This window comes from Humulus lupulus, chromosome X, assembly GCF_963169125.1.
Source record: "Humulus lupulus chromosome X, drHumLupu1.1, whole genome shotgun sequence".
NCBI lineage: Eukaryota > Viridiplantae > Streptophyta > Magnoliopsida > Rosales > Cannabaceae > Humulus > Humulus lupulus.
In genome coordinates, this window is record NC_084802.1 from 72,625,575 (window position 1) to 72,638,370 (window position 12,796).

Below are 12,796 nucleotides of genomic sequence, written 5' to 3' on the forward strand. Positions count from 1 at the left end.
ATATATAAGAAAGAAATTGCACTAATGACATGCGTTCTCTTTCCATGCTTATGATGTGCAGAGTAGTAAATGAACCACTTGAAAGCATCTCTGTTGACCTTGGTTTCAGTGGTAATACATTGGCAGAAGGTGAGATGCATTATTCATCCTCTTCGTTTTCCCCCCTTTGGGTGCGCTCTCCAACTTTTAATTTGAAGTCTGCTTCCTCTTCTATAACATTTTAATTTTTCATGTACAGGTCTGGTGGTGAGTACATGTCTGGGTGGAGCCTTTATTGGATCTTTGTTCAGTGGTTGGATTACTGATGGACTTGGGCGTCGTAGGGCATTTTAGCTGTGTGCACTGCCTATGATTATTGGTGCTGCTATGAGGTGATGTGAATCATGTAATTGTTCCATAAAGCAACTACTATCAAAATCATTTCATTCTGATTGAGCACTTAACAAACATTATTCTTAAGACCATAGTGGTTTGAGAATCTATTCCTGTACATTTCTGAAACTATTTCTTTATGATATATCATATATGTGCACTTGTTACTCTACGGTGGTGGGTACATTCCTTGATACTCCTACGATGTAGCTATGATATCCTCATTTTCTCCCTTCGTTTGTGGGAAGAAATGCAGTAGTTTTTTGCTTTTCATCTATAAGCTCACTGACTGTGTTTAAGATTTGACACACGACGTAGTGAACAATTTGACCAATCGGTCAATTTAGCCTATTACATTTAAAAGGGGGAAAAATTCATTATTAATAAATTGATTTTGTATAATACACAGATTTTAGTTTGTCAAGTTTTGAGCTTTTTATATGTGTTTGCATCAATTAATTTCCTAGTGGCCTTTTCATATTTAAACACAAGTTTAGTATATGTTTTTTTTTATAAAAAATAAATAAATAAATATAGAAGTGCTCTCAGTAGTTATATTTCTCTCTTTCATCCATTTCTTATAATTGATACTCTTCAGTTGAAGACTTCCATTCTAAAGAAATAGTTTAAAAAATGTGCAGGAATAGCTCTCTATGTAACTGAGGTATGAGGACCATTAAATCTTTCTCGCAGGTGTTGGCGTGTGTTTTTCCACTATCTCAAAGGTGTAGTTTTATCTCATCCAATTTTTCCAATGTTTATCGTTGGCAGGTTTCACCTGCTTTTGTTAGGGGTACTTATGGAAGCTTAATCCAAATTGCTACATGCCTTGGGATCATGGGGGCTCTTTTAGTTGGAATCCCTGTCAAAGATATTGCTGGCTGGTAAGAATGAATTCCAGATCTTCCTGTTTCTGGTTTTATATATTTAATTGTTTGAAAGTACATTATAGTTTATTTTCTCAGGTGGCACATTTGTTTTTGGGTATCTACAATTCCAGCTACAATACTTGCTCTTGCCATGATTTTCTGTGCAGAAAGTCCTTCTTGGCTGTATAAGGTTTGCATGCATTCATCTTTTGCACAGAAGATAACAGCTTTATGTTTGACTAGCAAAAAGAAGATGGTCTTCAGACTTTTTTTATTATGTTTTTATTTTCACGAGGAGAGTTAGTTCCATTTGGTTATGTATCCATTTCATCTCTTTTTTGAACAATGATAAATTTCCTGGGATTTTTCTCACTTTGGCTGAGACCTTCTCCTTTTGTCTATCGTATCTTTTTTCCTATTCTTAAACAGAACATACATGAAAGCGACTTATTTTTCTACTATGTAGACATAATACAAAAAACACATAAAATTAGTTAAAAAAATACGTGTTTTGCATAATCTGAAAATTATGTCAGCGGCTCTATTGAAACATCCTATAGCATTCTCACTATTATTTTATTTGATAGCAAGGAAAAGCTGCAGAAGCGGAAGTTGAATTTGAGAAGCTTTTTGGAGTAGGACATGTCAAAGTAGCAATGACAGAGCTGGCCAAGTTAGACAGAGGAGATGACATAGATTCTGTTAAGATTTAAGAATTGTTATCTGGTCCTCATTTTAGAGGTATAGATAAGATACTGTCTTGTATGATTGGTAATTTCATTTGTTTGTGAAATTTATAATTCTAAGCTTCCATTCATCTATTTTATATAAGAATATGTATCCTTCTTTTCCTTGTTTTCAAAATCTGTAATGCTACACTTCCGTTCATCTGTTTTCTTTGTTCCTTCTCCGAAAGTTCTTTATTATTCACGCATTCCTTTTGCAGTTGATTTTATTGGGTCAACCCTATTTGCTTTACAACAGCTATCTGGTATAAATGCTGTGTTTTATTTCTCTTCGACTGTTTTTAAGAAAGTGGGAATACCATCAAGTCTTGCAAATGTCTTCATAAGGATTGTGAACTTGACAGGTATAATTTGTTTCTAGATACAAGGTTACATGTGTTGAATTATTTCAGTCCGTCTCATTACCATTCACTTTTATTCATTTATTCTTTTAAATTTCTGTTGAGAGTTTAGCTGTGGAATAAAAGAGACATTGGTAACTATGCTCTCTCTGATATATTTTACTTGGAATTTCTGAAATAAGAATAATGTTGTTGCAGGTATTGAGACATAAAAAGGGAAAGTACGGGGTTGGTGCCATATCCAACGGTGGCGGGGGAGCTTCTTCACTTGTTCTTGAGCTCATGTAAGACCTGTAATTGTTTTTGAGCTTATCTTGATTGAATTCTCCTGATCGGCTAGCCAGATTATAAATAAAGCTAATTGGCTAACCTAATTGTACTCATCACTTGGGTTCATTTTCAATAATAAGAATCAATTTCTCATTATTCTCTCATTTTTAATGTGTCTCCAAATAATAATGTATAGTTAAGGTATATTTATTATATATAACAGTAGTTGTATTTGTTAGTTTTAAGTTGACTAAATTTTATTCTCTGTTAGTTGATTAGTTGTAATTTTCTTGTTCTTGGCTATTGATATTGTGTGAGTGGTTTTAGCTTAATTTATTTGTATTTTATCTTACAAACGTTTTCAATGGTGTTGCTGTGATACAAGTAAACACTAGAGACATATTATAGATGGTTCTCACCAGAGCTTACACACTTGGGTAATTAAAGAAAGTCCCATTTTTTCCTTATGATTATACAATGAAAAAGTTGCCACTTGATTTATTATATTACCAATTTGCCATATTTTTTTGGTAAATGTCTAATATTGGAGTTTTCTCTTGGTGTTAGACTTTGCTTAGTCTTGGTAACAAAATATTTTAGCACATGTAATTGAACTGAATTTAATAATTGTTAATTATGAATTGAACAGGCCAAATTAATATTGAAACGAGGAGAAATTGAAAACTGATTGATCCAAAGCTGGGAGGGGCCTATGATATTACTCAGCTGAAAAGACTTGCCTTTGCTGCATCACTTTGCATAAGGTCACTCACAAAATGGCGCCCTACCATCACCAAGGTATTAAAAAAACCCTTTTAATGACACACCATATATGTATATGTATGTATATATATTAAACTAATACTATAATAAACCTCTGCTAAATGGTATTTAAAAAATCATGATTCATATCAATAGAATAGCAAAACTTGTTGCTTATTCTTGCATTGTTGAGAAGAAATGATATTATATTATATATATATATATATACATAACTTTGGTTCTAATCTTCTGAGATGCTTTCCTTGTTAATATGGTCATATTATTTTTATAAATGGAAATGAATAAGAATATGTATAACTTTGTCAATAAACTATTTTCTCGTGGAGGAATATCATGGGTTTAGCTTAGACTACATATATTGTGCCACATGTTAATACAGTAGCCTTTAGTTGACTGACCTGGCTAGTAAGCAACTTATAGTTTTGTGCTGACCTGAAAACATTTATTAATTTGATATCAGGAAAGAGGAATCAACATGCTTTTTGTGCTGGGTGGGAACGGAACTCATGCTGGGGCAAATGTAATTCACAAAGAGGTAGTTATGCGTGTATCTGTTTACATTCCTGTGTTTCTTATCTCATTATCTGGCATGCATTCATAACTAAGGTCACTTTTGAACAGATTACTTAAAGCAGAAATCTTTTGGGATATAAATTGCTTTGGTACAAGTTGTTCTAAATTTGTAGATGTAAAGTGCTGTCTCAAGAATTAAAAGTTGATGCATTCCTGATGACTTGAATTCATTTTGCTTTTAGTTTAGGATTCATTACCATGTTTATATGTTCATGTTTTCGTATAAATTAGAAAGCACTTTACTGCCATATAGATGACCGTGCCACTAGAATCATCTTATTGGATATGTTTAACTACTTTTACTTGATTGCTGCATTTGTAAGCTGTTTCCCTTTATCTTGCCTCGACCTTGCCTGCCATTTCTATTTAGGTCTCATATCCTACTTTTCCTATTTTCATTTCAGTGCTATAGAAGAGGGGTAAAGGTGGCTGTTGTTGGGGTCCCCAAAACTATAGACAATGATATTTTGCTGATGGACAAAACTTTTGGGTTTGACACTGCTGTTGAGGAAGCACAACGAGCCATTAATTCAGCTTACATCGAGGTACAAATTTTCATTATATTTTGTGATTTGTTCGATTTCATTTTGATTGCTTAAGTTTCATGCATTATAATATAATTGTTAAAGAATTCAGTGGGAAAAACAGTCTTTGTTAACTTCTCAATCCTTATTACAGGCACATAGTGCATACCATGGTATAGGAATTGTAAAGTTGATGGGTCGTAGCAGTGGATTTATTGCTATGCATGCATCCCTGGCTAGTGGACAAATCGATATATGCTTGATACCAGAGGTATTTGTGACACTTACTAATTGGTTAGTTATTTTTGAGATTCTGTACTGATACTGGTTTTATACATTTAAGGTACCTTTCCATTTACATGGTCCTCATGGTGTTTTGCGGCATCTGAAATACCTCATTGAGACAAAAGGATCAGCAGTGGTCTGTGTTGCTGAGGGAGCAGGGTAGGTTAGTCACAGTATAACATCCGTTTTTCACTAGTTGAAACATGATCAACTGATTGGAACTAGTATATTTTTTTTTCCTTCTGGATCTAAATATTATGAAACCCCTCCAAAAACAAAATGCCAGCCATATGTTGAGATTCAACTAGCTAAAAAGAAACAACAAATTGATGTTTATCTTTCTAAGGATCTAAGTTAGGTATGTTACATCAATGGTTTTGAAGATACAGTTGGATCATTAAATTTTGATAGCATGTTGAGTGTTTTGTTATGATTGGCCTGGGAAGAGTCACTGTTTTTAGTTTAACACATTTTTGCTTGTTAACTTGTTTTTCCAGCTTACTAATAGTTGTTCAAATATTTCCTTTCATATTTTGGAAAAGGCCTAAAGCAACAATTATTTCAGATATATGATGTGGTTAGGCCAAAGAAGCATGAGATTGAGAATTTGTGAAACCACATTCTACATATCCTATATATAAATTTAAGCCCAGTCCAATGCTGCTAAATTACTCCTTTCCCCTTGTTGAATCTATTTATATACATAGTGTAATCTTTTAAGAGTTTTTGACATATAGAGCACTCAATTCTAAAGTTCACTCTTACAACAGTCTAGAGGAATTCCATTAGGAATATATGTGAAGTTGTATTATTTTGCATAACTTTTTTTTTTGTAGCATAGTTTCTTAAAGTATTTTTTAAAAAAGACTTTTGTGGTTGCTTATTTCCTATGCAAAAACTGTGAAGCTATATGAAACAGTTGGAATGGGAAATGGAGAGAACGAGCCAAAGCAAGAGTGAGAGTTGGAGGATGTTATAGTAGACAATACTCTCCAAGTTTCTTGTTATAGTAACTTTTCAATATGTTGAATATTTAAGAATACTTGAATACTTAAAGAACATTTTGTTGTTGATGACAGTGTTGAATATTTTAAACTAATTTGTGGATTGTTAATACAATGTTGAATGTTTTTACTTTTTGTTATTTGAAAATCAAGTTTATTTGATGATGCTAGTATATATTAGAAAGCTAATTTTAATTATATAAATAAAAAATAAAAATATAATAGAATAAATTAGTGTTATATAAATGAATATATAATGAGAATTTAAACTTATCTAAATATTAAAATAATACAAAAAATGTGTTATAATATCTATTATAATAACACTTTTTATAAGTAAAGAATTTTGTTATGCATACTTCATTATATAACATAAATAATGTGTTATACTAAAGTGTAGTATAACACAAAAAAAGTGTTATACTAAAGTGTAGTATAACACAAATTTATAAGTATTGAAATGTGTTATATAATCGACTATAAATAACATAATTAAACACTTATCTATATATTAAAATAACACAGAAAGTGTGTTATCATTGACAGTACAATAATACATCTGTATAACACTAATAAAGTGTTATGTAAAGTACCCTGACCTACGATAACATAGTCGGTCTTAACACATCAGAAAGTGTTATCGTATGTTTTGATAACACATTTTCGGTGTTATTAAAAGCATTTTTTCTTGTAGTGAGGTTATATTTTTCTAAAGGAAACAAGAAATTTAATGAGTATTTCTAAATGACTACATATTATGTTATTTTTTTATGCAATTTAAAAGAATAAATGGAATTATTATTTTATGAGGAAATAAAAAAAGCTAAATGAATTATTTTTATGAAGTAAAAATAATGTATTAAATGGTTTAATCAAACTTTGAGATCTAAAGAAACAAATAATAGTAAAGGAACCGTGTTGCTGAATTTTAATTGAAAAAGTAAGAAATAAGTATCTAGGAATTATCGTTTTTAACGTCACTTTTTAACAATGCTCCCACGTATGCATGTCGCATGCAAATGCATTTTTACGTTCAAATATATGCCTATTATTCAACCATATAATTTTTACTTGAAAACCATGCATGGATAAGTAACAGAATTGGCATTATTCTTTTGTGGTTCTATGTGAAAAATGTGCATGTTTGAGAAAATATGTATAGGTTGCAACATGTGTGCATAGCCCATGTACACATGGGGTATATGTGTTGGGTACAAGAAATCTCATGTGATGCTAAAGAGTACTATTTGATTATGATTATAGGCTCGTTGCGAAGTTTGTTCCATTTTTGCTTTGCTCGGACCTAAGGTAAGGAAGTTAGATATAATATTTTTTTTATTTATACTGTGAAATGTTATGGTTGATTTGTATGAGGATTAAGATATGCTACGTATGATGATCTAATATGTGATATGAAGTATGAAATGCTATTATAAGATGATATGATGGATTTGATAAATAATGTATTTCCTTTGTGTTGATATGATTGGATTGCATGTGTTTTGTATGCTGTGTGAAAAATAAATGGTTGTTAGCGTGTTGAACGCGACACAACAAAGGGGTTACTAAGGATATAATACGTAACCCGAGTTACTAAGGATATAAAGATGTAACTCATAGGGCGGACGCACCGAGGTTATTCATGGACCAGAGCCTCCTGTTTACCTCAAGATGTAACATGGACATGAGAGGGGGCCATGTTCACAAGGATGTGATGATGATGTCTATGATGTTGATGCTTGAAAATGCTAAAGATGTATGATGTGATGATGATGTTTGAATATGTTGATGATGTATGATGTATAATGATGATGAATGATGATAATGTTTATGTATGATGTATGATGATGACGTTTAAGTATGATGTATGACAATGTATGGATATGATGTTGTATGAGACTTACGATATGAGTATGCTTTTGTTGTGTTTTTCTTTGTATGTTGTTTGTACTTTCTTACTGAGCTTTTAGCTCACCCCCTTACTTTCCCTTTCAGGTAATAAATAGGGTTTCTCTTTAGCATGCGTGGTGATGTGAGAAGTTCCGACATCAAAGTGTGTATGGCGTGGGGGTATCCTATGGACGAATAAACGATCAACTTAAACGCCAGATTTTAAAGAATGATGTTATGGACATAAATTTAAAAACTATCAGTGGGACTTAAACTTTATTTATTTTAAACGTTGCATAAGTACTCTTATTTTTATTTTGAACTATTGGGCCCAACTTGCATGTTTTATCAAGGCCCCACTAGATTTCATATGTTAAGTGGGTTTCCTCTATAATTTTATGTGTATGGAGATGTTTTGCAAAGTAGTAGTTTAGGGCATTTTACAAATGGTATCAGAGCCAGGTCGTCCATGTTTCCAAGGGTCCTCCCCATACACATTAAGGATGGGAAAATTTCACCTCATTGCATCGTAAGTGTTTGTTCTATATGTTATCGTGTTCTTTCTGCTTTTAAATTTTGTAGTTTTGTAATTGCTGTGTAGAAAGTATGCCTCTAGTAATTAGGACTTCTAGAAGGAAACTTCTCGATGAGATCAGTGTGATCTCTAGGGTTCATAAAGATGATGTAAACGATGGAGATGAGTGGTTATCAGCTCCCCGAAAGATGTTTGTTGTGAATGAAAGTATTTAATGGATGAGATGCATCATAGGAAATCGCAAGTATGACACTATCAAGTTTCAAGTAAAGCGAATAATGGAATACGTCAATGATAATATAACTGGACACTATCAAGATCAAATGACACATAAGCTTTGCGACGTGATTATAAATAAATACATAGGTTAGGGAGTTTACTCCGTGACATTATCTTGTGAGGTGATGTTGTTAACTAGATAGATATGTTTAGTAGCAGAGGAGCACACAAAGTGGACACAATATTTAGTAGCAAACAACAGCAAAACCTCAATAGAGTAAATGGAGACTAAGGAGGCGGAGAGGCGAGTAAATCCACGATAACATAGTTCAACATAGAGGACAATGACAAGCTACGAACTGATGCAACAATGAGGATAAGTAATGAGTTGCGACATGACAAAATAAGACAAAGGCTACTAGTACAGACTAAGGATTTCCAAGGAAAGCAAGATAATTAGCAATCCTAAAGAAGGATACTAGAATTTGGTGGGACATGGTTAAGAAGACACAAACTTTAGACACCATGATCTTGGCTGACTTTGTACAAGTTTTCAGCAAAAAGTACTACAATGCTACAGTACTAACATCTAGAGTTAATGAGTTTGTGACACCGACACAAGGTAGTATTCCAGTCACAGAGTATTCCTAGAAGTTTGACAGACTCACAAGGTTTGCACATGAGATAGTCTCAACAAAAGTCATGAGTGTTCAAGGATTCATAAGGGGATTGAAGCCTATGATTGCCAGGGATGTCAAAATGACCAGTACAGAGCTAGTTAGCTATGCTGAGATTCTGGACAAAGCTTTAGACACTGAGTACATGAAGAGTTGTATTTGGAAGGACAGTGTTGCAAGGAGAGAGGCTACTAAGAGTAAAGTCTTTCAAGAGAGTAACAAGAGAAGGCCTAATAGGGTCAAAATAGTGGCACTGAAAAAAGGCCCAAGGTTGCTGCTCCAAATGGAAATCACAGCAACCGTAACAGTCGTAATAATGATTGAAACCGTGGGAATCACCAAAGCAATAAAGTTGAAGACCCCAACTGTCCTAAATGCTCAAGACGACTTATAGTTTAATGTTAGGACGACACCAACAAATGTTACAAGTGCGGTCAGGCATGACATCTAAGAAAGGATTGCCCACAATGGAAAGCGGGACAGAATAGTAACAGCAACCTAGTGCCAGCATGGGTTTTTGCTTTAACCCATAATGAAGCAGCCAATAGTAACACCATAGTCATAGGTTAGCTCCCTATTTCTAGTATGATGTGTAGAGTCCTTATTGATTCTAGAGAAACTCACTCTTATATTTCCATGAATGTGATTGATAAGTTGGGTATGCCTTATAAACTGTTTGAACATAGTTTTAGTACAATGTTAACGTCAAGAGACATGATGTTGTCAACTAGGTGGTTACATTCAGCACCTATAACAATAGAGGGCAGGGAGTGCCCGGCAGACCTTATAAAACTAAATAGACCAGACTATGATGCCATACTTGTCATGGATTGGTTATCCAAACATGGGGTGACGATTGACTGTCGGAAGAAGACCGTGGAGTTTAGACCAGTAGAAGGGGAAATCTTTCTTTTAAAGGAGAGGTAGTGAGTTTTTGTACAACCATAATATTGGCACTGGAAGCACAAAATATGATACAACATAGGTGTTCGACATTTCTGGCTAGTGTGGTCGATAAATCCAAGGAAACAGAGTTAAAACCAGAAAATGTGCATATTTGTTGACCCTTGATTTGGCCAACGACACGGAGTCAAATGTATGACCAAAGATAAAACGACAATTAAGAATGTAATCCAATGGAAAATAATAAAACACCAAGGATTTATAGTGGTTCGACCCCAAAGAATGGTAATGACCTACGTCCACTTAGTGCTATTATTAATATTGAATCTCAAAGCCGTAATCAAAGAACTAGGGTTCTTGAGTTTCACAAACCTTGGAAGAAATACAATGAAACGATGGATAATTGCACTATAGCTCTCTTTCTCTCTCTATCTTAGCAAAAAGATTAAGGGATCAAAAAGTCCCTTCCTTGAGCTATTTCATGTATATTTATAGGCCCAAGGAGGGTTACACGGGCCAACGGGCCATATCTTTCCTTAATAACCGCATATCAAGGTAATAATGAGGAAATATTCAATGCAATTATTATAAGATTATAACTTTAGAAGTAAATAAAACAAACTATACGGCCAGACTGGTCGTATCTAATAATTAAGCCTGACGAAGTGATGTGCTTCTAGTCGATAGTCGAACAGCACTTCCACCACGTGGGAGAAATCCTTGCCACGTCATCAGCAGCCGTTTTTTGGGTAAACATTTGCCCCCCAAGTTTATTTATTGCGACCAACAATAAGTAAACTTAGGAAACTGACCCTTCGAATACCCCACAAAATCTGTCAGAGCCGCCCGTGCTTCTTTTCGGTTTCCCAATAACTTGTCTGACGGCCATTACACTTCCCCATGCTTTTAGAAAGGTAATTCATGATTACTTCTTCTACCGTGTCGCAGTCACTATAAGTAATACCCCAAATCCACATTTTTTACTTTTTACTTTTCACTTGCCATCTCCTCTCGAAGAACTTCGAAGAACTTCCGTCTTCAGAGCCTAGAAATTCCCATGAACTCACATTCGGACGCTCGAAAGCTTTCGTGTTCAGACTTTATTCTTCATCTAAGTAAGTTTCACGAACTTCTTAGACGTTTGAGTTGCCATGCAAAACTGTTTTTTGTGCTTATTTTTATTTTTGAACCTTTGCATGCTCTTGGCTGAAACTGTTATGGGGATTGTGTGTATATCAATAGATGCTTGATAGGGTAGTGAAGTAACATATGATAGGAGTTAGGAGACACTTTGGTAGTCGAGATTGTAGATTTAGGGCATAAAATCAAAGTAAAAATTCAATTTTTAGGCTAGTTGAAAAATTGGGTTTCTCCCGCCCCTTCGGATTCGAAAAAGCTTTTTTCCCGAATTTTTTTTTACTTCCACTTTTCAATCTGTTTTTCAAACTGCTCGTATAAAACTTAGTGTTTTTGCTAGAATGTTGCTAGCCGTATAAAAGCTTAACTTTTATACGCAAGCAACGTTATTCTAACTCTCGACATAGATTTTTAGGCTTTACGTTCTCACCTCCCCCTTTCTCTGTTCGCAGCTTTTCATGCAAGATCCGTGGGGAGGTGAAAGGCCTATCGACGATGACTTGCTTGCCCAATTACTTGAAGACGAGGAGCAACCATCGTTGTTGATACCAGAAATTCCTTTTTCTCGAACCCCACCCAATAAACCTCAGTCAAACCTTCCAGCCATGGGTAGAGTAAAATCCACTGCCTAGAAAAAGAAACCTTCCAACCCTTCAAATCAGCCTGCTCCTCAGGCTGGAATTCCCTCGACAAGTGGTCGGAAAAGAAATATCCTTGACCCTAACATTCAAACTCGCGCTCAGCCTCTAAACGTCGTTCAACCAGACGTTGAATGGTATGTCGCCCCTTTTAGTCGAGTTACGATTAGGATGATCGCTAATTACATTAAAAAATATGGACTTCCTGGGGTGACCTTAGTCCAACCCACCAAAGACCAATGGGCGAACTTGCCTGGAGGCGATTTCAGCGCCTGGTCGAGATATCACATCGAGGTAGGAGCGATCCTGACTCTTCCTCCCTTCTTCTAGGCAGTGGCCAATTACTTCGGGGTCGCTCCTTTTCAAATAACTCCTAACAGATATAGAATGCTTGCTGCACTCAATATCCTCTATAGCCATAAGAAATGGCCCGTCCCCACGCTACATGGGGTCAATTACCTGTTCGACCTAAAATCTAACCCCAACCAGGAAAACACGGGGTTTTTCCACTTCTATCACCAGGAAACAGGTCGCACTTTCATGACTGACACCACTTATATCTCGAACATGGGGATGCACCATCTGGAGTACTTTCTGACCACTGACATGGTCACGAACAACTTGGCCTTTACACAAGGAGGTAAAGTCTTTGTACCACTGGTTGTTTATCTTTCTTCAATTTTTTGTTGCATTTCCCTTAGAAATTTAATGCGTTTCAGGCCCATGGTTGCGACCAGAGCCTACTCCGGACATGGAGATCCGATCAGCCCTCCTGGCCAGAATGACCGACATAGAGAAAAGTGTCAAACTGCTGGTCACAGAGGCCAATCTGAGACTGGTCGGCCTTTTGGCCCCTCACTAGGATGTGAGGGAGTCAACAGCGGGAAGTGCCACTGGTGGAGAGGTTCTCGAGCAGCACCCAGACGTGTCACAACCCCCTCCGAGGAGGGCAACTGGAGTGGCAATCAGGGAACCCTCCAGCACCCCAGGAGCTGCTGCTCCCCCCGCCCCAACGGGAAAGGGAAAAAAG

The 12,796-nt window shown here is 35.5% G+C and overlaps 2 protein-coding genes across 2 annotated transcripts; both read left to right on the top strand.

Moving 5' to 3' along the window:
• The first annotated feature begins 584 nt into the window (after positions 1 to 584).
• Positions 585 to 1,689, top strand: LOC133805947 (probable plastidic glucose transporter 2). The gene is made up of 4 exons (XM_062244095.1): positions 585 to 627; positions 1,014 to 1,036; positions 1,144 to 1,256; positions 1,338 to 1,689. The coding sequence occupies exons 1-4, from the start codon at positions 585 to 587 to the stop codon at positions 1,543 to 1,545; spliced, it is 387 nt and encodes a 128-aa protein (XP_062100079.1). The 3' UTR covers positions 1,546 to 1,689.
• Positions 1,690 to 2,514: 825 nt separating this feature from the next.
• On the top strand, positions 2,515 to 4,936 carry LOC133805948 (ATP-dependent 6-phosphofructokinase 5, chloroplastic-like). Its single transcript, XM_062244096.1, has 5 exons — positions 2,515 to 2,526; positions 3,842 to 3,916; positions 4,359 to 4,499; positions 4,633 to 4,749; positions 4,822 to 4,936. Exons 1-5 carry the CDS (start codon positions 2,515 to 2,517, stop codon positions 4,924 to 4,926), a joined length of 450 nt encoding a protein of 149 aa, XP_062100080.1. The 3' UTR covers positions 4,927 to 4,936.
• The last annotated feature ends 7,860 nt before the right edge of the window (positions 4,937 to 12,796 follow it).